This window comes from Homarus americanus, unplaced genomic scaffold (genome assembly GCF_018991925.1).
Source record: "Homarus americanus isolate GMGI-L3 unplaced genomic scaffold, GMGI_Hamer_2.0 scaffold54347, whole genome shotgun sequence".
Classification (NCBI taxonomy): domain Eukaryota; kingdom Metazoa; phylum Arthropoda; class Malacostraca; order Decapoda; family Nephropidae; genus Homarus; species Homarus americanus.
In genome coordinates this window covers 592,361-612,669 of record NW_024715291.1, presented here as the reverse complement: position 1 = coordinate 612,669, position 20,309 = coordinate 592,361, and the positions used below count along the sequence as shown (strand labels likewise).

Here is a 20,309-nt window from a genome sequence, read left to right as displayed (position 1 = left end):
ACAGTAACACTAGCATTAAAAAACTATGTTATAACTATTATATAGGAACACTTATTAACACAGCCATAAAAATGAAGATTATAAAAAGATCACCATCCTGTACTGTACATAGCCACTGGACAGTCTGAGTCTATTGGCCTTGAGAAACATTAATATAAAAAACTGAGAGGCTCTTGTCCTAATTTTCACTTTAACTGGGGGTTTTGTCCCACCCATTTTGGCTCCCTATGGACTGATAAGGTCATTATTTATTATCATTTATTTCATTCATTTGTTTTATGCATTATTCATTGTAATTCATTTTATTCATTTACTTCATTCATTCATATATTTTATTCATTACTCAAAACAAATCAGTAATGCAAAAAATGTACTAAATATACATCACATATAAACAGTAATATACTGTCTCAAATCACGGAGGAACAATAAGTAATATACGGTCTCAAATCATAGAAGCATTGCAGCAAATCATCATAAAGATTTTCAAAAGTACTGTACAGTTAGTTAGCCAACAGCTTCTTGGGCTGAGAAGGCAGAGGTCATGTCATTATAGGAAGAAACCAATAGAAGGGGGGAATCAGTTAGGATGTCACTGAGGCTGTAGCATGCACATGAACTTCAACGGGTCAGATCATTGTGTAAACAGAAAAGTCAAGGATCAGCTTAGCTGTAACTTCACAATATGGTCAGTGTGTCTGTGTAAAGAAGAAAATCTGAAGCCAGGCCTGTGGCTTTGAAGCTGGTGCCATGCCTATAGTTTCAAAACCAAAACCACATCCAGAAACTGAAGCCAGCTTCAGCCCCATGTCTAATAATTACAGTTAAATCTTTGGCCTGTTTCGTAATCCCACCAACTTTGAGTTAACCCTCAAAATATAATGACCACATTCATTGTAGGCTTCATCCAATCTTAAAAATTGTCTTGGTGTTTTCATTTGTTAAGGAAGCTTATTGCTTTTCTTATTCTTGCAACAGGTATATTAATATGCCCTAATTGAATGAAACCATTGAATACATTACACTGAAAAATTGGGGAAGGGATTTCATTATTGAGAATGAACCAGAAAGCTCGGTTGACCTTTTTTGTTTCATAACTTAGATACTGTATGTAATCATATTAAGTTTCTATCCACATAGGATGTTGTCTTTTGTGCTACTTTCACTCAAAAGTTTGTGGTAAGATTCTTTACTGTATTTTAGATGAGTGTAATTCAACTACAATTATGTTTTCCTTAGAAGAATAGACCTCACAAAGGAATGGGAAGCAGCTTTACTGATTCTCCATCATAGTATATTAGGAGTGACGAAGACACTTTTGTGCCAGTAATGCTGGGTCATTGCAAAGTTTAATGTAGAGGTAGACTCAAATGATTCAGGCATATGGAGAGAACAGTTGGATCAAGAGATGCAAGAGCATGAATATAGAGGGTAGGAGAGATGTGGGTAGGACACAAATGATATAGGGAGAGGCTGTGAGAAATTATGCAAGAGATGGGCAGCCTGGAACTTGGAAATGGTTGTAAAATGTTGAAGATGTGTGAATTGTTTTGTTATTTAATGTGATATTGTAATCACTCGTAGGAGCAATTGTGGCTGTGCAGGACAATAAGACCCTCGTCGTTAACCCGATGAGTAGAATTTGGTAAAAACCTGTTGAATACATTACACATATAACAACTGCTGATACATCAAGAGACACAGTTTGAATAATACGATCAATATACAGAACATAGCCTGTTAAATATAACTCGCATGTAACAACTGCTGATACGTCAGGACACAGTTTGAATAATATGATCAATATACAGTACATAAATACACTTATTAAAGGTATTTAGAGTTCTCAGAGGATTCAACAGTTCACACTCACGTTTTGGGGTCTAGGGTTAGACCAACGAGAACAAATATAATGTCCTGCAGGAAGATGTTGGCTGACGAGAATCAAGATGTTGCCTCTACAGTAGAAGGCGATTGTCTGCCCCTCAGGTGGTCACACAGCTGCTACCAGCTCCATCTTGCTTAGTAAGCTATTCTGAGTTGTAAACAGTCTCTTCACTTACCATGTGGCCGGCATTGTGCGTGGCGATAACAGATATCGATATATCACGCAGCTGTTTGGTCATGGGAATTTATTTAATGTCCTGGAGAAGTCAGGAAAATTGGAAGTAGTGAAGTTTATGAACCATTAACAAACTGTTTTATTAAGGCTACAAATAAGAAGACTAATGTGTTGCATGGATGGGGTATTTGAATGCATTCAAATACTGTACAGCATTGCAGAGTATTCATATTCATTACTATTAGAAATCTAAGTACAGTACTGTATTTACATTCCTATTTGAATCCTCAGGCAAAGTATTCGTATTTGTAGGATAATCTGACGAATAATAATTGTTTTATTTATAAAAATAACCATACACTTGGCTGCTGAATTTCTTTTGATGTACTATCAGTGACCCAAGTCACCCAATAAGCTATATACAGTATCATACATTGAAATTAAATACTGTACTTAAACAGACTGTTAGTAAATAACATGCAACTCAACAGTCATCACTGTGGTGAGTAGGCTACTGGTGACGAGTTCGTATCATGTGTTGTGTATGCCCAAATGATACCAAATTACAACTTAAAGTTATTGTGTTTGGACAACAATTTCTGACTCCTATTTGAAATTTGATTAAAATTTAATATAATATATATCATAGTCATTATTTTTTAGCAAGTGGAAAGAAAACAATGTTTTGTGTACCTGACTTAGAACAGGGATACGTACATTCCTGGACCCTGATTGTAACTCGATTTGTTCATAAATCAGAACAGTGTTACTTCCATAGTTTAGGTTAGGTTAAAGCACAACCCTGCCCATGCAAGACAACAAAATCATCCCATATATAACAAATAATGTAAATGCTGTAAATAAAGTCATGTTAAATAATATAGAATATTGAAAAATAATGCAAAATTTGGGATTTTAATTGCAAGTTTTTGTGATGAATGTATTGGGATCCCTTTCATAAGTGCGAGTGTTCGTAAGTCGGACAGTCGTAACTCGGGTACCGCTAAATGGCAGTATCAATGCCTCCCTGCAGCCTCTCTAGAAGTTACAACAACAGTTTGTCTCGCTGTCAGTGGGAAAGTATGTAGGATTTAAATTATCTTTCTTCATTCATAAAATTAAAAGAACATCTGAGGCTTTCATTGAGCTCTTACAAGTGATGATAATGCCTGAGTGCTTGTGCATGGATAATCATATTACCATTTTAAATAATTTTTTTCTTTTATGTTTATAATTTTGAGTAAACTGGGATTTTTTTTCCCTCCATTATACTGTTGGTCAGAAAATCAAACATGTCATCTAAACAGTTGTCAGTAGTGTATGATAGTACAGTACATATAGAACCATTACTTATGTGTTTCCTTGCAATATTTGATTTTAATCTTTTGTCATTATTTTTATTTCGGCGACATATGACCTAAGCTGTTGCGTTGCCAGGGATATAATTACCACAATCACTCAATTTTAAAGTAACAAGAAGTTGGTTATTTAACCTATAGTATTCATGAATACTTTCATAAAGTATTTGGAGTGACACTGTTTATTTGTATTCTTAGAAATTAAAAGTACTGGACAGGTTATTCGCATTTGCATTCGAAAACTGAACTCTTGTATTTACTCCATCCCTGATGTGTTGTTTCTTCATCAACAGTCGAAAAACTGCCATCCTCGGCGAGGCGAGTACAACGTCTACAGCACCTTCCAGAGTCATGAACCAGAGTTTGACTATCTTAAATCTTTAGAAATTGAGGAAAAAATCAACAAAATTAGATGGCTCAAGAGGAAAAACCCTGCACACTTTTTACTCTCTACTAATGGTAAGAACCATGTTAAGTTTCCTTATGATATAGAACCATTAATATTAAAAAGTAGCCATGGCTGTTTATTTTCAATTCGGAACTACAGTACAGGTCTATACCTTATATCACTGACCTAGTGTGTCTGTTTGTATCTGTTCTCTCGAATCATGTTATGTGTGTACCGGGTAATCAAATATATGTTAACTTATCCTGCATCATAATGCATTGCCCTTTTTTTTTACTTGTTACTAGCAATTTTTCATTATTTACAGATAAAACAATAAAGTTATGGAAGGTGTCAGAACGTGATAAACGAGCTGAAGGTTACAACCTGCGTGATGAGTCCGGCCAGATCAGGGACCCAACTTCACTTACGACTTTACGGGTAACAAAATTTCTGACCATGTGCTCTCTTAATTCTTTCTCTTCTCTTTTCTGACAACAAAAAAGAATTAAGAAAATAATAATTTTGTGTATATTTGTTTTAGTGTAAGCTGCTGCTGTATGAAAGATAGTTGTTTTCTCCTCTCTAGAATTTATTTTTTATTTTTTAGGTGCCTGTATTAAAGCCAATGGAACTGATGGTTGAAGCCTCACCTAGGAGAATCTTTGCCAATGCACATACATACCACATCAACTCAATTTCCATCAATTCAGACCAGGAAACCTACTTGTCAGCTGATGACCTCCGTATCAATCTTTGGCACATGGAGGTCACTGACCAGGTGAGTCATCAAAGATTATAATGAACTTGCAAATTTGTCTACTGCATTCTTGCTCATTGGTGCTAAATTTCTCGTTACAACTCAGGGTTAGCCAGGATTATGAAACCTTTATTCTCATTTGGGAAATTTTTATCATTTGCTTTTAGTCGTATCCTGTGTTGCCTTTCAACCAAGTGTGGTTTATCTAGTTTAATACACTTTAAACTGTACTTGAATGAATAAAGAATTACTCTGGATATAGTACAGTTAATTGATATTAAAGGTAAATTAGAAAAGAAAAGAATTCAATCAACTTTATTATTTTAAAAGGAAATTATACATGAACATTTTATTTGTAATGGTTTAGGGAAAATGACAAGGTCTACCTAAATAACTGATTATCCAAAGCAGACTCCTTTGGTTGGCCATTTTGTTTTATCGTGTCTCGAGTCCTTTCTACCGAAAATGCTACCCAAATTTAATAGCTAACATATTTGGATCTACAAGATGCCTTTATTTCATCCAGCTGTGGTCAGATGTCCTGACCAGGTTAGGTTTAGTTAAAAAAATCTTATGGCTATTTTGAGCACATCAATAATTAAGATAGTAGTGAGCCATAGTACATAGCAGCTTCTTATTTTTAAAGTAGCTTAATTGCCATCTATTTTTCCTGGATACACACTTTTATTTCCATATAGCAAAAGAATGGCAGTTACCATACCTCATGTCTTAAACTTTTAATTCAATGTGTGTGTTCTCTGCACCCTTGTTGGGCGGAGGAACCCCAGCCTTTTAGTATCCCTCTAATCTCTCTTATTTAAAACTAGATTAGAAATTCTACTTAGCTTTACTCAACCAAGATTTTGTAAGTAGCATATGGTTACTGTTACAGTCCTTCAACATCGTAGACATCAAGCCAACAAACATGGAAGAGCTGACGGAAGTGATTACTGCAGCTGAGTTCCACCCACATGATTGCAATGTGTTTGTTTACTCCAGCAGTAAGGGAACCATTCGGTTGTGTGACATGCGGCAAGCTGCCCTCTGTGATAGTCACTCTAAGTGTAAGTATTTTTGGTTTACTTTAGTTTAACTTTAATAGTATGGGGGGCAAATTTGCGGATTTTTATTTTGCGGTTCTCTATTATTTGTGGATGGCAACCTGGATGTACCCAAAAATTTCTGCTGGTAGTTTTAAAGTTGCCGGCATTTTGCGGCTGGGACAGGGAGCCATTCGTTCTCGAGACAGTAATTTCCTTTACCTGTATTGTAAGTATGTGTGTGTGGGTAGACACAAAACACATACTGTACAAATAAATAATAATGGAAAAACCCTCTCACAAGTAATCAGAAACAAATTTATTACAAATGTGACAGTCTACCCTCAAGTCCGAGCTTTATTAATAAAGTAATAAAACACGGACTTGAGGGTAGACTCAAATTTTTAATAAATTTGTTTCTGATTATTTGTGACAGTATTATCCCATCATTATTTATTTGTATGTGTTTTGTGTGTGCGTGTGTATGCACACATACAATACAGGTAAATGAAATAATTGTCCTAGGGGCAAACACAAAGGGAACGTAAATTTCTTTGTATACAAGCAACACCCCCCCGCCCCTGTTCAGCAAACGTTATTCATGAATTTGGAGATTCGCGGCCATTTTGAGAACCTAACCCCCATGAATTTGGAGGGCCTACTGTATTAATAAGTTGAGTTATCACTGATGAGTTTTACTGTCATGTTCCATGCTTGTGTGGGTTAGCAGTCATTTTTCCATTCTAATCTTCTGGTTTAGCCAAGAGGATAAAGCACTTGTGTGTGTATTATAATTTTGTAAAATCAATTACTCAAAAGTTTTCAGTGAAATTTTAGAAATCTTGTTACAGTGGTGTAGTCTCGTTCAAGATTCTTCAAACACTGATGGAGACAGCTGGCAACTCGAGGCTGTTTGTTGACTATAGTATGTAGTAAAAATTATGAAGGAATGTAAAAGCCCAACCATTAATTAAGCAACAGGGAACTAAGTAACCAATCACCTATCACTTTTACATTCATTCATAATTTTTACTACATACTATAGTAAACAAACTGCCTCGAGTTGCCAGCTGCCTCCAGCAGTGTTTGAAGAATCTTGAACTAGACTGCACATGGATTGTTGAATCACAGGTGCCAAGATGGCTCTCCTGAAAGGAGCTTTGGCAGACTGTTTGATAAGCAGCAACTGGGGAGTATGTCATCTTATGATGACTTTCAATCTATACCAGTTCTCTTCAAAGGAGATGTTTGTAGCTTCTTGGCCACTGTACTTTTCATTGATATTAAACTTCACAAATGTAAATGTAAATTTGGAGAAGTTACAATGATATTTAATTTTGTTGCTAATATTTCAGTGTTTATCATGTATTATCCCAGTTGAAACATTATCTCTTAGTACAACGGTTCCCAACTTTTTTAAGCTGTGTACCAGTGCTATGTCTCTTCACCGCCTTGTGTATCATCTGACATCTAAAACAAGATGTATAAAACTCCACAACATGTATCAACCAGCTGAGAACCACTGCACATAGTACACTGTCCAGAGATTAAGGTCACAGCAATTTCCAGAGTTGAGAGAAATAATGAATAAGAATGATCAGTTCAAGTAAATTACCGGGTATATATCTTAAGCTGTAAGTACATGCTATTGAGTTAAGGTTATGGACTTAATGTTATTAGAAATTGTTAGCTGCTGGAAAACTTTTATATTTTATTTTACTGTAGTAATTGTAGAATTGATATTAGGAAAGTCTACCTCTCAGGAAAATGCATTTAAAATGTCTCCCAACATCTACCCCTGACCCTAATGGTTTTGTACCTTTTTGTAGCTGTGTTACCGACTCCAAATCTTGTTGTCAACCTTAATTATGTGTATCTTCTGTTTCATAAATTCAAGTATGACTAAATATACTTTGTTACATTTTCAGTGTTTGAGGAGCCTGAGGATCCCACGAATCGTAGCTTCTTCAGTGAAATAATCTCCTCTATTAGTGATGTAAAATTCTCTAACAGTGGTCGCTACATGATTTCTCGGGACTATCTCTCTGTCAAAGTATGGGATCTACACATGGAGACCAAGCCTATAGAAACTTACCCGGTAATATGACATGTATATGTTGAAATGCTTCAGTTCTTAAACATTAGAGAAAACAATAATTTTAGGGTATACATTATAAGAAAAGAATGAGGACAGTGATATTGAAGTGTGGAAATAGTCTCTCCTCGACTTACGACGGGGTTCCGTCCCGACGACCAGGTAGTAAGTCGAAAAGGCAAAAATAATACAGCTCCTCCCTGACTTACGATGGGGTTAGGGACCCAAATCCAGGTTGTAAGTCGAAAATGCTTAAATAATACATAGAAAATCTAAAATGGGTGTCTCTTTTTCTTCTCAGCATCACAAAATTCTCACTTTTAAGCTTGCTGGCCATTTTAAAGTGAATTACAAACAAAAATTTTTTTTTAGTACACAGCGCAATCACTGACTTCGGGACTCAAAAATACGTAATTTGACAAAATTTTGGTACGACTGAGGTGGTCGTAAGTCGAGTAGGTCATAAGTCGGGGAGGAGCTGTACATAGAAATTCTAAAATGGGTGTCTTTCTTCTCAGCACCACGAGAACTCTCACTTTTACGCTTGCCAGCCATTTTAAAGGAAATTACAAACAAATTTTGTCAGTACACAGCACGACCACTAACGTCAGGACTCGAAAGTACGTAATGTGAAAAATATTTTATATGGCCGTTGCATGTCCAGGTTGTCGTAAGTCGAGGAGAGACTGTATAGAAGTAATGTGTGTGTGTGAATGACTTGGTAAGTAATTTTTTTTTTATTAGGGTTCTTATTATCTTGACTTTTCATATTACTGTCTACCTCTTGATTCGTTCAATGCAAGAGTGGAAGAAGTGTCAAGATAGATAAATTCTTGCACAGAGTTGGTATTTATATGAACCTGATCAAGAGCTGGCAATAGAATACTCTACATAAAAACTTTTTCAATGCTGCCATGTGTGATTAAAACCCACCTACTTACTGTATTTGGTATCTTAACGAGTATTATGCCCAATGCTGTTTGAGGTAGACATGCCTCTGATAGTTGATACTAGGTTGTGTGAAGTAGTAGGTTAACTGGGTGGGAATCTTAAGAGGTGTGTTGTGGAAGGGGAACACCATTATTGCAACATTTAAGAGAATGGATGATAGCAAATGGTGGGAGAAGTATATTTTCTCTTCATTCAAGCCACTGAGTGCCATGTTGTTTCATGTGAGAAATTCAGGATGATGTACAAATTCAGAATTAATAAATTATCTTCTATTACAGGTGCACGAATATCTTCGCTCGAAGCTGTGCTCGCTCTATGAGAATGATTGTATATTTGACAAATTTGAATGCTGTTGGAGCGGAAATGACTCTGCCATCATGACTGGTTCATATAACAACTTCTTCCGCATGTTTGATAGAACATCCAAGCGTGATGTCACACTAGAGGCCTCGAGGGAAACTGCTAAGCCTAGATATTTACTAAAACCAAGAAAGGTAAGTTAGATATTCACCAGCAGAAAAACACTATAGCATTTATAATAATGCTAATGATATACAGTAAGTAATATTTTTATGCATCATGGAATGTTCTTCACTATTGTGCAAACCCCAGGCAGGGGTGGATCTGGGGGATGGGGGTCCTTGTGGGTCTAGACCCCCCCACCCCCCAATACTTTTCTTTAATGTAGTATTGTATTCAGGCATTTTTGTATAGTAAAAAGTAATTATTATTTACTTCAATATTTCCTAATGTCAAGTACACATGGCTTCAAAATGCCTATGATATTGGTGGTCAGAATGAAAAAAAATTCTGGTTGCTTAGACCCCTCCTCCTCCCCAAGCTTGGGTGGATTCACTGCGCTCACCATGTCCCCCCCCCCCAATATTTTTGGATCTGCCCTTGCAAAGTCATACATTTAGTAGCAATTCTTAAACAGGTAATTTTGAGTGAGGTTGCAAACTTGACCAAAAAATGCTGCAGAGGTTAATGTGTTCTGAAAAGGAATTAGCACTGCAAGGACACTGTAATCATGATAGTGTCAGCATAGATAAGGCATATTCAGAAATTGTAGGTTCACTGAATGATAATTATTTTGCAGGTGTGCACTGCCGGCAAGAGAAAGAAGGATGAGATAAGTGTAGACTGCCTTGATTTCAATAAGAAGATTCTCCACACAGCTTGGCATCCACATGAAAATATCATAGCTGTTGCTGCAACTAACAACCTTTACATATTCCAAGACAAATTTTAGCGATCCTCCTTTGATGACTAGAGCTTAGGTAAGTGCCTGTATTTTCATTCTCGATTATAGAATACTGCTGCAGCTTGGAGTAAATTTGTCATGCAGTGTATGCACAATTTAAAAAAAATTCTTAAAAAAAATGTTATCTTGTAGAAATAAAGATATGTACAGTATGTAGACAATGGGAAATAAAATAATAAATAATTTACCGGAAATTAATTTGGCTAGGCCATGGTGAAGGGCTGAAAGTTGTTTTTGTGTAGGCTCTGGGAAACTGAAGTATGTAGGGTTGCAAAAGGAGGGGGGGTTGCTTTGGTGTAGCAATGGGTTTGTAAACATGGGTGAGGTAGCAGACTTATTCACTAGCACCTTCCCTTTTACTATAGTTTGACACGTCTTGATACTCAATTTCATTTGCTCACCTTTTGTACCACATGAAGTGGATGACTCTGGATCACTAGGAGATGAAGACGAACATAATACAGGACCTACTCGACTTACGACCACCCGGACATACGACTGCCGCAGTCGTATATATTTTTCAAATTACGTATTTTCGTGTCCCGACATTAGTGATCGCGCTGTGTACTGACAAATTGTTTTTTTTTTTTTTTGTAATTCCCTTTAAAATGGCTGGCAAGCGTAAAAGTGAGAGTTCTCGTGGTGCTGAGAAGAAAAAGACACCCATTTTAGATTTTCCATGCATTATTTTCGACTTACGACCTGGTTGTCAGTCCCTAATCCCATCGTAAGTCGAGGACTGACTGTATATACTTCCTCTTTGACAATTAACTGTGTGTGTGTGTGTACTGAGGCATGGCTAGGATTATGGGGCAGTCTGTAAATGCGTCACTTGGCAAGCACTTGAAGATTGGTGCTAAAATTTTGGCAGCTTGTGGGATGTAGCAACTATAGAGGTTAGTGAAAAAACAAGGTATTTTTATAGATGTAGATTCATCAGAGCAATGACAATACAATTCTCTGGCAACTTCTTCTGTGCATAAAAAAATTAGGTCATTAAATTTTAAAATTTACCTAATAGAAATGTTAATACAGTAAACCCTCGAAAGTCTGTATTTCGGGTTGTCGGGACCCTTTCAGGACAAGAAGCATTTGTCCAAACCCTTAAATATTTGTTGTTTGAAATTCCTGGCACGCGCAGTCATTTGAAATTTCCGCCAACAAGCAATCCCTGGCCTCTTTCCCCCTAAAAACCTGTTAGTGAGCAGTTTATTCCTTCACTCTTAGAATGGACTCGCCCATTATGCTGCACTGTGGTTGGTTAACTATATGTTTTAACACATTCAGTCACAGAAAAATGGTAATATTTTATGTAAAATAATTCAAACAATATGGAATCCTCCTGGGAAGAGAGCAGAAATAGAGCGCACATTATGTCACTCACACATACGTACATCTGGCCTAGTCAATCAGTCTTCATTATTTTTAAGTCAAATTGCAAATTATATTTCATGTTTTTTCATTTATTTAAGATATTATTAATGATGAAACATACACCACAAGGGGCTGATCATATGAGAATACGTAAACACAAACATGAACACAGCAACAAATATCCCCACCCGTACCGCTGACAGTGAAGAGATTACCTTCTGATTCAGATTTATTTTATTTGAAGACAAATTATATTTTGTATTCTCTTCCAATTAATACTGTATGTTATATTATTTATGATGAAACATAAACCATAATAGGCTGATCATACAAGAATACTGTACAGTATAATAATTAACAAGTAAAAAAAATTGCAATCGTGACAATGGTCACTGGCCAGTCTACCCCTTCCCCATCAAGTGTCATCTCGTACCTATAAGCTCATGTTAGGCCTATATCAAATCTGATTAGATCACTGTACAGTTTCCCCATTAAAGATAATACAGTATACAGTGTTTTTTAATAATAAATAAGTAATATATTTTAAACAAATAAATTATTTTTTAATGTACAGGTATACCATTGCATTTATGGAGATGTATTCCTGATGACATATGTGAAGGGTACAGGTACTAATAAAGACAGATTATTACAGTAACGTATTTTTACTAATAACTGAATAACAAATAAACAGTATTGTATCGGGAATGACAGTCGTTTGATGAACGAGTGTGAGACACAGTCCGTGGGAGTAGATATCATACAGCTCTGTTCTGGCTGAAGCTGATCCATCTCTGCATCACTGAAATTATGATTTAGGTGGTGATAATAGAAGTAGTGGTGATTATGGGGGTGGTGGTGAGTGTCTATCCATTTCTTTGGTAACACTTCACCTGCAGTGTAAGGACAATATAAATGAGCAATGTTGTTATCCCTTCAACATTTTACATAACATTTTAAGATATGGAGTGAGAGTAGAAAGGTGTAGGTAATTAGAGAGGTGGAGTGCAAAGGAGTGTTGGCAAGCGCTCCTCAACAGCTGATCTTTAACTCGTCACCACGCAGTCACACACTTGTGTATCAGGGTATGTGGGTGGTGTTGTTGGGTGCGTATTTGTGAGGGTGTATTGATGGACTTTTCTTCAATCTAAGTTTATGCACTTTTATATGCTACTATGAGATTTTTTATGGTAAATTCCCTGAAACATTCTCAAAACCATAGTGAGACATCATATTATAATTTTTTCCCATTTTGATGGGGTGCTTAGGCTTGGTACCAGTACTGTTAGTGGTTGACAGGTAAGTGTCTTCCATGTTGTAAAACAAAGCACTGACTGAGATGGGAAGAAACTACCCTCTTGGTGCCACCCAGCTGACCACAGTGCATCACCTGGAGTGACATCATACTGCATGGACTTTAAATTGTGGCACAAAGCTTAAAATGCCAATTTATATGGTTTGCAGTGAAATGTGCAGCTTCAATTGACAGAGATAAGTTTAAGAGTTAATGAATAATCATTTTCTTTTCAAACAACTTTTAACAGCAGTTTGTTTGAAAAACAACCCTTTACTGTTTAGGTCGCGTGAGTCTTTAAATATCATAATGTTTATGACTTACATTCATTCACAACCAACCCAGGCATGGTTAATTTAGAATTAAGAGTAAAACACATTTTTAACTATCTGAATTCCATGTTGGAAGGAGAGGTGGGTCTATTTGTACAGTAAACTGTTTGAAATCATCTATAAATTTATGGTGTGAAAAAACCAAAGCATTCATGGTTGGACAATACCTCATATTTTTAGTCTTGCTAAACTATGCATGCAATGCAATGCAATAACCGACTTAGGGGCCAAAATTTATTTAATCTTTTTCAGGCCCTCCAGTTGGTGGATGTTTGGGCAGCGTTACTTGGTGGTGTAGAAGGAAGGTTCCTCAAGTGTGGCCTCTGCACCTCTTGTATGACCTGTCCAATAAGTTAACATCTGCTGCTTGAAGCCACACAACTCATGCTGGCCACTTTATCTTGGCATCCCCCAGATCACATTGTGGCTCCTGTGTGTTGGGTTGTTTCCAAGTCGATGGTGGTCCCAAGTGCCATGAGCCAGTGGTAACCAAATCGCCCAGGGCTGTTGCGCCCACTCATCAGTGCTGCCATCCCATAGGACATGTCCAGCAGCCTTCCCAGCAGCTGATTCCTGGATAATATGTGATTTCTGGAAAACCATGTGGGGTGCCCTACCCTTGTGATCATTTATCTGTGTTTCACCCTCAGATCATCTGTTGAGAAGTGTTGACATTAGTTGCCTTCTCTCAAGGCTATTAAAACATAATTTAAGAAATAATGGCTGACTAGGTGAATCCAGTGATGAATGGATAGGAGTTTGCCATGTTATTATCAATAGATTAGTGGCTTAAAATTAAAAATATGGACTGCAGAGCCCAAATTTCTTTCTCTGATGCCTGGCTTTCTGATGAATTTGAATGCGTCTTGTTGCCAAATCGAGCTGTGACCGGTGACACGAATAACTAAGGGAATGGGGCATGACAGTGCTAACCTCAGGGAATGATGTGACTGAGTTTCTGCTGCTTGAAAAGTATGATCTTAGAACCAACTATAACTGCCATGAGGCTTCAGTGCTACCATGCCCTGTAATCCCAGTTACCGAGTAAGTAGCATGAATGTTTCACAGGATTAAGTTGATGTGCTCATCGCTTCTACAAGACCACTTCCAGCTGCCAGAAAATGCGACATGATTACCAATTTTGAGCTTTCGTTGGTGCGTTTCAGTAAGACTATTTTCTTAACTAGAAAATGGGGCTTAATTGAATGTTCTCAAGGTTCACGATGGGTATTCTTGACGTAAATGTCTAGTGTGTGGCACAGCCGCACAAAGGTCCCCCTTCACCTAGCCTTTCTTTCTTTCTTTTTTTCCATTTTGAGATTCAGAAAATTTTTTGAAAGTGATTATTTCAAGTGTTAATGGTCTCAAACTGCTGTATACTTTTTTAATTAGTTCAGTGTAATAAATTATATTTCAATAGGCAAGCTGTGTTTTTATAAAATCAGAATTAAGAATTGCATATACCAAATGGGATTACTGTACTTAATTTTTCCATGGACAATTCATAATGGACATATTTGAACAGCTTTGTATTCACAGCTGTACAGTTGAACTACTAAACTGTAATTTTAAAATTTGTTGGGAAAATAAGTCGATGCTTCTCTGAGATTTTCAAAATGTAGCCACATCAAATATCCTGGGTCAGAAAATGTGAAATATGTTTTGCATAATCAGTCCTACTAATGACCCTTGAAACAGTGTGTTGTAAGTTTTGAATATCATTCTATCCTTCTACTATTATAGTCAAACTATTTAGTAATAATTTCCAAGAAAAATCCTTGTGGAGTTTTTAGGCTGTTAATCCCAGACAGTATGAGTTTTATGCATAATTTAATTTAATTAACTGTTATAAGCCATAAATAAATTTTTACACTTGCTGTTGGAATCAAACTGCTGAACTGTGGTTTCCAATTTCATTAAATTTTTATTTATTTATCTTTAAAATCAATACTTCTCGATCTGCTGATTGTGGATCCTTGGATCAAAAAATGTAAAATTCTGGTACATCTATCCTCTATATTCGCTGGGGTTAAGGACCAGAAAGGTACCATGATAAACAACTCCACGATAATTAAGTCGTGGGAAAAATAGGGATTTGTCTCAAGACCCCAAGCTGCTGCCCCCCATCCCCCTATGAAAATAGCTTTCTCATAGGCACAACAAAAACATCCTTCTGAATTCTCACCAATATGGTTGACAGACCTTGGGGATGCTCGGTATGTATTCATAATGTCTTCTTATACACTGAATGAATGGTGGACTCGATGCCATACTCATGGCCGACTGAGCAAAGCTGCTCGTCTCAGATTTTCTTTATCATATCAATCTTATCTTGAAGTAAATAACACTTCTTATGGTATTTACTGGGGTCTGGGGGAGTCTTCTCTTTCTGCACTGGTGGCATGATGCAACGATGTAATAAATGTCCGAAAAAATCTGTCAAAAACAGTCAAGCAGGCACAACCGATCAAGAAAACCGTCACAAACAATAAGAAACCCGAGAACCAGTGCAATGTAGGTAATGTCGCTGACCCGTGATAACGAAATATTGGGTCAATTTATTGAGGGTACTGTGTTACCCAAATCAGTGAATATCAAGGATAGATGTAAGTAGTCTTGTTAACTGATGAATTAATTTCACAAACTTCCAATTGCCCACTATTCTCAATCTGTAAATCTTGGATCTTTTTTCTCTCTCACGGTCTCTCCCAATTTAAACTCAAAGATCCTCTTGACTTTCGTTAAAGAAAAATTTTACAACCCCAAAAAGTCAACCTACGAGTAAAAATTTTACTTTTCTCTCTCTCTCTCTCGTTTCAAAACTGGTATTCTTTAAAACACTACTTAAGGATCATTCCTTTCATGTGTAGGTAAGGTCCTCTTACCATCAATAAAAACAGCCACCCCCTAAACTTCCTACAGCACTGATCATGTTAGTAACAAAACTCATCGACACAGTCCAGGGATATATCCCCAATGTTAAGTTTCTCTTAGCCTTGCTAAGGCCAGCAACATCCTGCAGTCTACCATCTCCACTGCACCTCTTGTGTACCCTCCTTCCACTCTCACTGCACATTATTGAATTGCTGTCAACACTGTTCTTAGACAGCACATGGCCATTTTCCACCAAGGTGTCCCTCACCTACACCTGTCATTTGTTTTTTGCCACATTCACTCATTGTCATCAACGTTTTACAGCTATTTTCCACACTTGTGTAGGTTAGCTGTGATTACCTGATGCCAGCTGTAGGGTAAAATCAGACTGGGTATGCCCCCTCCTCCCATTCACCACTGCAAACCCAGGGTGCCAGCCCTAAAAAATGCAGAGACCAGGGGATGTGCACAGCTTTTGGTAGCCCAGTTGCCATTAGGCATGTTGAAGCAAAGGCAAGGCAGTCAACTCCCTGAGGTGAATCTATTACATCCTTACATTTCTTAAATTTCCCCACTGCCTCTTCAATACTGTATTATGTTGCTATCAGCCCAGAGTCATCAGGGTACAACTCTCAGGACAGACCAGTCCTCAAGTCCCATGATATTACCTCTAACACCATGAGATAAACAAAAAGGGGCTCAAGACAGACACCTGGTAAACTCCTAGTTTCACTTCAAAAGTCCTCACAAATTTTACTCTCCACCATTTTTGAGCCCTTAATAATGCAGTAACCACCCAAACATGACCCTTAGCTTTCACATTGCCCACTTTACTACTTCACTTGATACCATGTCAAATACCCTCTTTAAATCTATAAATATGAGATAACTTTCCTTCCCTAGATATATTGCTCTTGTAACTGCCTGGCCAAAAATATTGCTTTTGGGGTCCCCCTACTGGGCCTGAACTTAAAACTTTTATAGCCTGATCTAACAGCTTCAGGCTCCTATAATTCCCACATACAAGTGCATCACCTTTACTCTTGTAAGTATTCATGACCACACTTTCCCACCAATTTTCTGAAACGGTACATTCCTTCATGATTGTAATAGTCAATTTGGTCACCATTGTCACCCCTTTATTGTCTGATGCTTTCAGCATTTCTGAGATTATTCCATATCTTTCAGTTGCCTTTCCATTCTTCATTTTATTAATCAATTTATTTCTTCATTTTCTTGCAACAACTTGGGCATGGTCCCTGAATTGTTTCTGCTGCCTGTCCCAATCATACTGCTCATTTTAATAATCAAACTTGGTATTTTCTCCAAGTGTCCTTGGTTTTGTCATTATCAATAATCACATTACAGTATTAACCTTTAAGCCCCGGTTTAGGGTGGTGCTGACAGTAAACACCCCCCGCCCCCCCAGTGGAGATAAATCTAGAAAAAATCAACCTTTAAAAAACAAAAACGGGAATAGGCGGACGTTCTAGAACGTCACCCGGGGCGCGCTGGTCGGACTTTCTGGAACGTCACCCGAGGCCTAAGGGTTAAGGCCATTTCTCTTGCACTACACACTTACAACATCCTTGTTTCTACTCAATACTTGCCACTTGTGTCCTTACTATTCAGTGTATCAGTACTGTAACAGTTATCTTCCTATCACTCACTAACTATAATATTCAGCATTTTATGTAATACAGTAGACCATCGATATAATGTGAGAGTGGAACACATTTTAACAAATTTTAACTCGCCTTGAGAGTGAACAGCTGCTTCATGGACTGAAGTTCAGACTCGGTAGAACTAAGGGTGTTGTGAATCATAAGTGAATTGTGTAGTTGTTGCTGACCGTGTTAGGTTTTTCATCAGGTGATTAATTGTGTTCATTTGATATTAAACCTTAAAAAACATATTTAGTGAAATATTAAAATTATTTAATGCTCCTCTAAGAAATGAAACACTTAATGGTCTACTACACCAAAGGACAAACTGGCTAAACAACTGACCAGTGGCAACCCACTTTTACTCACTGAAACACTGAAATCATTTCTAACCATTTTAACATTAAAACTCTTCAAGTCTGGACTGCAGATGTTTAGACTTGGCGATAGGCGGAGCAATAGAACTTGGGGTGATGTGAATTATATTTGATAGGTGTAGATGATGCACCAGTTCTATATTAATATCTAATGAGGGCAGGGGGAACTTTAAGTTTTCATTGGCTGCATTTGGTATTACAGTACAGTAAATCTTGAGAAAAAAAACATGATGCTTCTCTAAGAAATGAGGCACTAAAAATATATTTAAGTCTTCTTACACTAAAGATCACAGCTTAAAGTTAATGGAGTCAGATACAGAAAATTTTTAAGAGCTAACTTTGGAGTAAGAGTTGTAAACCATTATAATATCCTGCTGGAGAATGATGTGACAGTAAGAGTGTGGATTATTGTAATAACTTGCCAGAGAATGTCATGACCACTTCTTTAAGACGACTCGAATACTGGTGCATTCCAGAGCCCATACATGCCTAGCACTTGCCAATAGTGTGTAAAAGAAATGACCAACTGGCTAGAGAACTGACCTGTGACAAAGAATGTTAGTTTAAATGTGAAAATGGATGTGTTAGGTGTTTTGAAAAGAGGGAACAAGCTGTAGATAAGACTAAACTCATATGCTTGAGATAAACATAATTTCTGACTTTTTCACTTAAAAAAAAAAGTAACCTCAAAGCTTCTTATTGCTTTGAACCCTCTCTGACATTTTCCCAAAAAACTTAAATCCAAAAGGCTTTGTTCAAGTTTTGTGTTTTAAAGAGAAGTACAATACCATTTGTGAGAAAAATGTCATAAAAGTAACCACTAGGAATGTAACCCCAACTACAAAACAGACACGGTAATTTTGGTGCATTAACGGTGTGACTGAGATGCAGGTGATGGGGTTGGGTTCCTGAAAACCCCATCGCTATGTGATATATCAAAGACTGGGAGTACGGTATTATAGCATAGTGTTCAATGGGATACACTTCTTGCCAGGACACCCACATGTATCGCCAAAAATAAATTCTTACAATATTACTAGCTACAAAACAATTAAACAACACTCACCACATCATTATAAACACGTCTGGTCATCATCACATATCTCCTTTGAGGCTAAGGGGACTCTTAAGGTGGAGTGGAGACATCAATCAGCTCACTGGTTTAGAGGTTGAAAGTGTAGGACGTTGGTTGCAGTCTTTGTCTTTAGTTTAAAATATGGGTGAGTAAAATGATTGTGAGTTGTTTTCGTTACTGCTCATACAGTCACAAAACATGATAGTGCAATGATATGTTCATACCAGAGTCTGTAAGCAGTTTTAATTAGTTTGAAACCATTTATTATCTAAATAAATATAAATAGGTTTGTCTAATACACTGTAGTTTGGTTAAATAAATATATCAGTGCCTTCTAAAAATTTCTATATAGTGGGCATGTGAATTTCTTTAGCCATGACTGGAATTTTCATCTTGTTGGAAAGTTTTCCTGAGTCCTTCTTATATATATGGTGAACATTTGTGTTGTTTTTATTTACCACTGTGCATGTATAATTCAGTATGTTGTAATAATAATGCGTATGCTACTACTGTCATCTTGAGCCTACAGTAGATGTATCACTGTTATTTGAAAGTAATAAGTAGATTATCATTTTCGTCATAACACTTAGTGATTATTGGTTCTCATGTTGCTGGCCTAAACACAGTTGGGACTTCCATTGTATGTGCTCTTCTCTCTCTTGCGTAGGGTGTGAATCAGTTTCTTATATCTGCCTTCTGAAGCAATGTCGGTTAACCCTTTGAAGGGGGTATTTTTGAGCATGAGAGTGCTGGCAAAGTATATTTATGGATTGCAAAAAAGTTATGTATATTTATTTGAGCCTGCTCTTGTGATGGTAATGAATTTGGTTGCCGTTATGATCACCAGTAATTCTCTTGAGGGTTGTTCCAATAAAGGATATTATAAGAAAAATGTTTGATATTACTTTAGTGATTGGAGACTAAATTTTGTTTTGACTTTGTTAAGAAATGTTGATACCTGGGTCTTATAAAACTTAATTCTGCTAAGTTGAAGGCTTATTTTTTTTTACCCAAATAATACTGAATGGTTTATCCAAGTTTTGTTTGAAATAACTCAAGTATGTTAAAAAAAATATTATGATATATGGTATTTTATGCAAGGTATGAATTGGGCTTGATCACAGAAATCATTGAATTTTACTTGATGGCTTCACGTCTCACACAGACAAAGCTGTGTTATACAAAGAACTGTATCGTATAGTATATTGTCAAAACAAAATAATTATTTTCTCATTATCGAGATATAAGGTTCAGTCAACATGTGCGGCATGTTGGTTGATGTTGTTACTCAGCTGATGATTTCCTCATATAGTGAGGATGATGATGATGATGATGATGATTATATGTTTAGGTAGAAATTGTTTACATGTGTTTGGCGGATAAGCATGTTTATAAACTATGGGG

The 20,309-nt window shown here is 36.8% G+C and overlaps 1 protein-coding gene and 1 long non-coding RNA gene across 5 annotated transcripts in view; one reads left to right on the top strand and one right to left on the bottom strand.

Annotated features, from left to right (window-relative positions):
• Positions 1-14,339, top strand: part of LOC121857428 (protein phosphatase PP2A 55 kDa regulatory subunit) — a 46,197-nt gene extending 31,858 nt beyond the window's left edge. For all 4 annotated transcript variants that reach the window (XM_042353483.1, XM_042353497.1, XM_042353490.1 and 1 more), the window contains exons 4-11: positions 3,714-3,879; positions 4,134-4,246; positions 4,416-4,586; positions 5,458-5,629; positions 7,534-7,703; positions 8,930-9,145; positions 9,751-9,931; positions 13,168-14,339. In XM_042353483.1, the coding sequence (XP_042209417.1) occupies positions 3,714-3,879; positions 4,134-4,246; positions 4,416-4,586; positions 5,458-5,629; positions 7,534-7,703; positions 8,930-9,145; positions 9,751-9,903 (1,161 nt within the window). In that variant the 3' untranslated portion in view covers positions 9,904-9,931; positions 13,168-14,339. The remainder of the gene's footprint in view (positions 1-3,713; positions 3,880-4,133; positions 4,247-4,415; positions 4,587-5,457; positions 5,630-7,533; positions 7,704-8,929; positions 9,146-9,750; positions 9,932-13,167) is intronic.
• LOC121857459 lies at positions 10,833-18,949 on the bottom strand. The gene is made up of 2 exons (XR_006087190.1): positions 18,897-18,949; positions 10,833-12,091 (listed from the first exon to the last, which is right to left on the bottom strand). It is a non-coding gene; the product is annotated as an uncharacterized LOC121857459 (long non-coding RNA).
• Between the last annotated feature and the right edge of the window lie 1,360 nt (positions 18,950-20,309).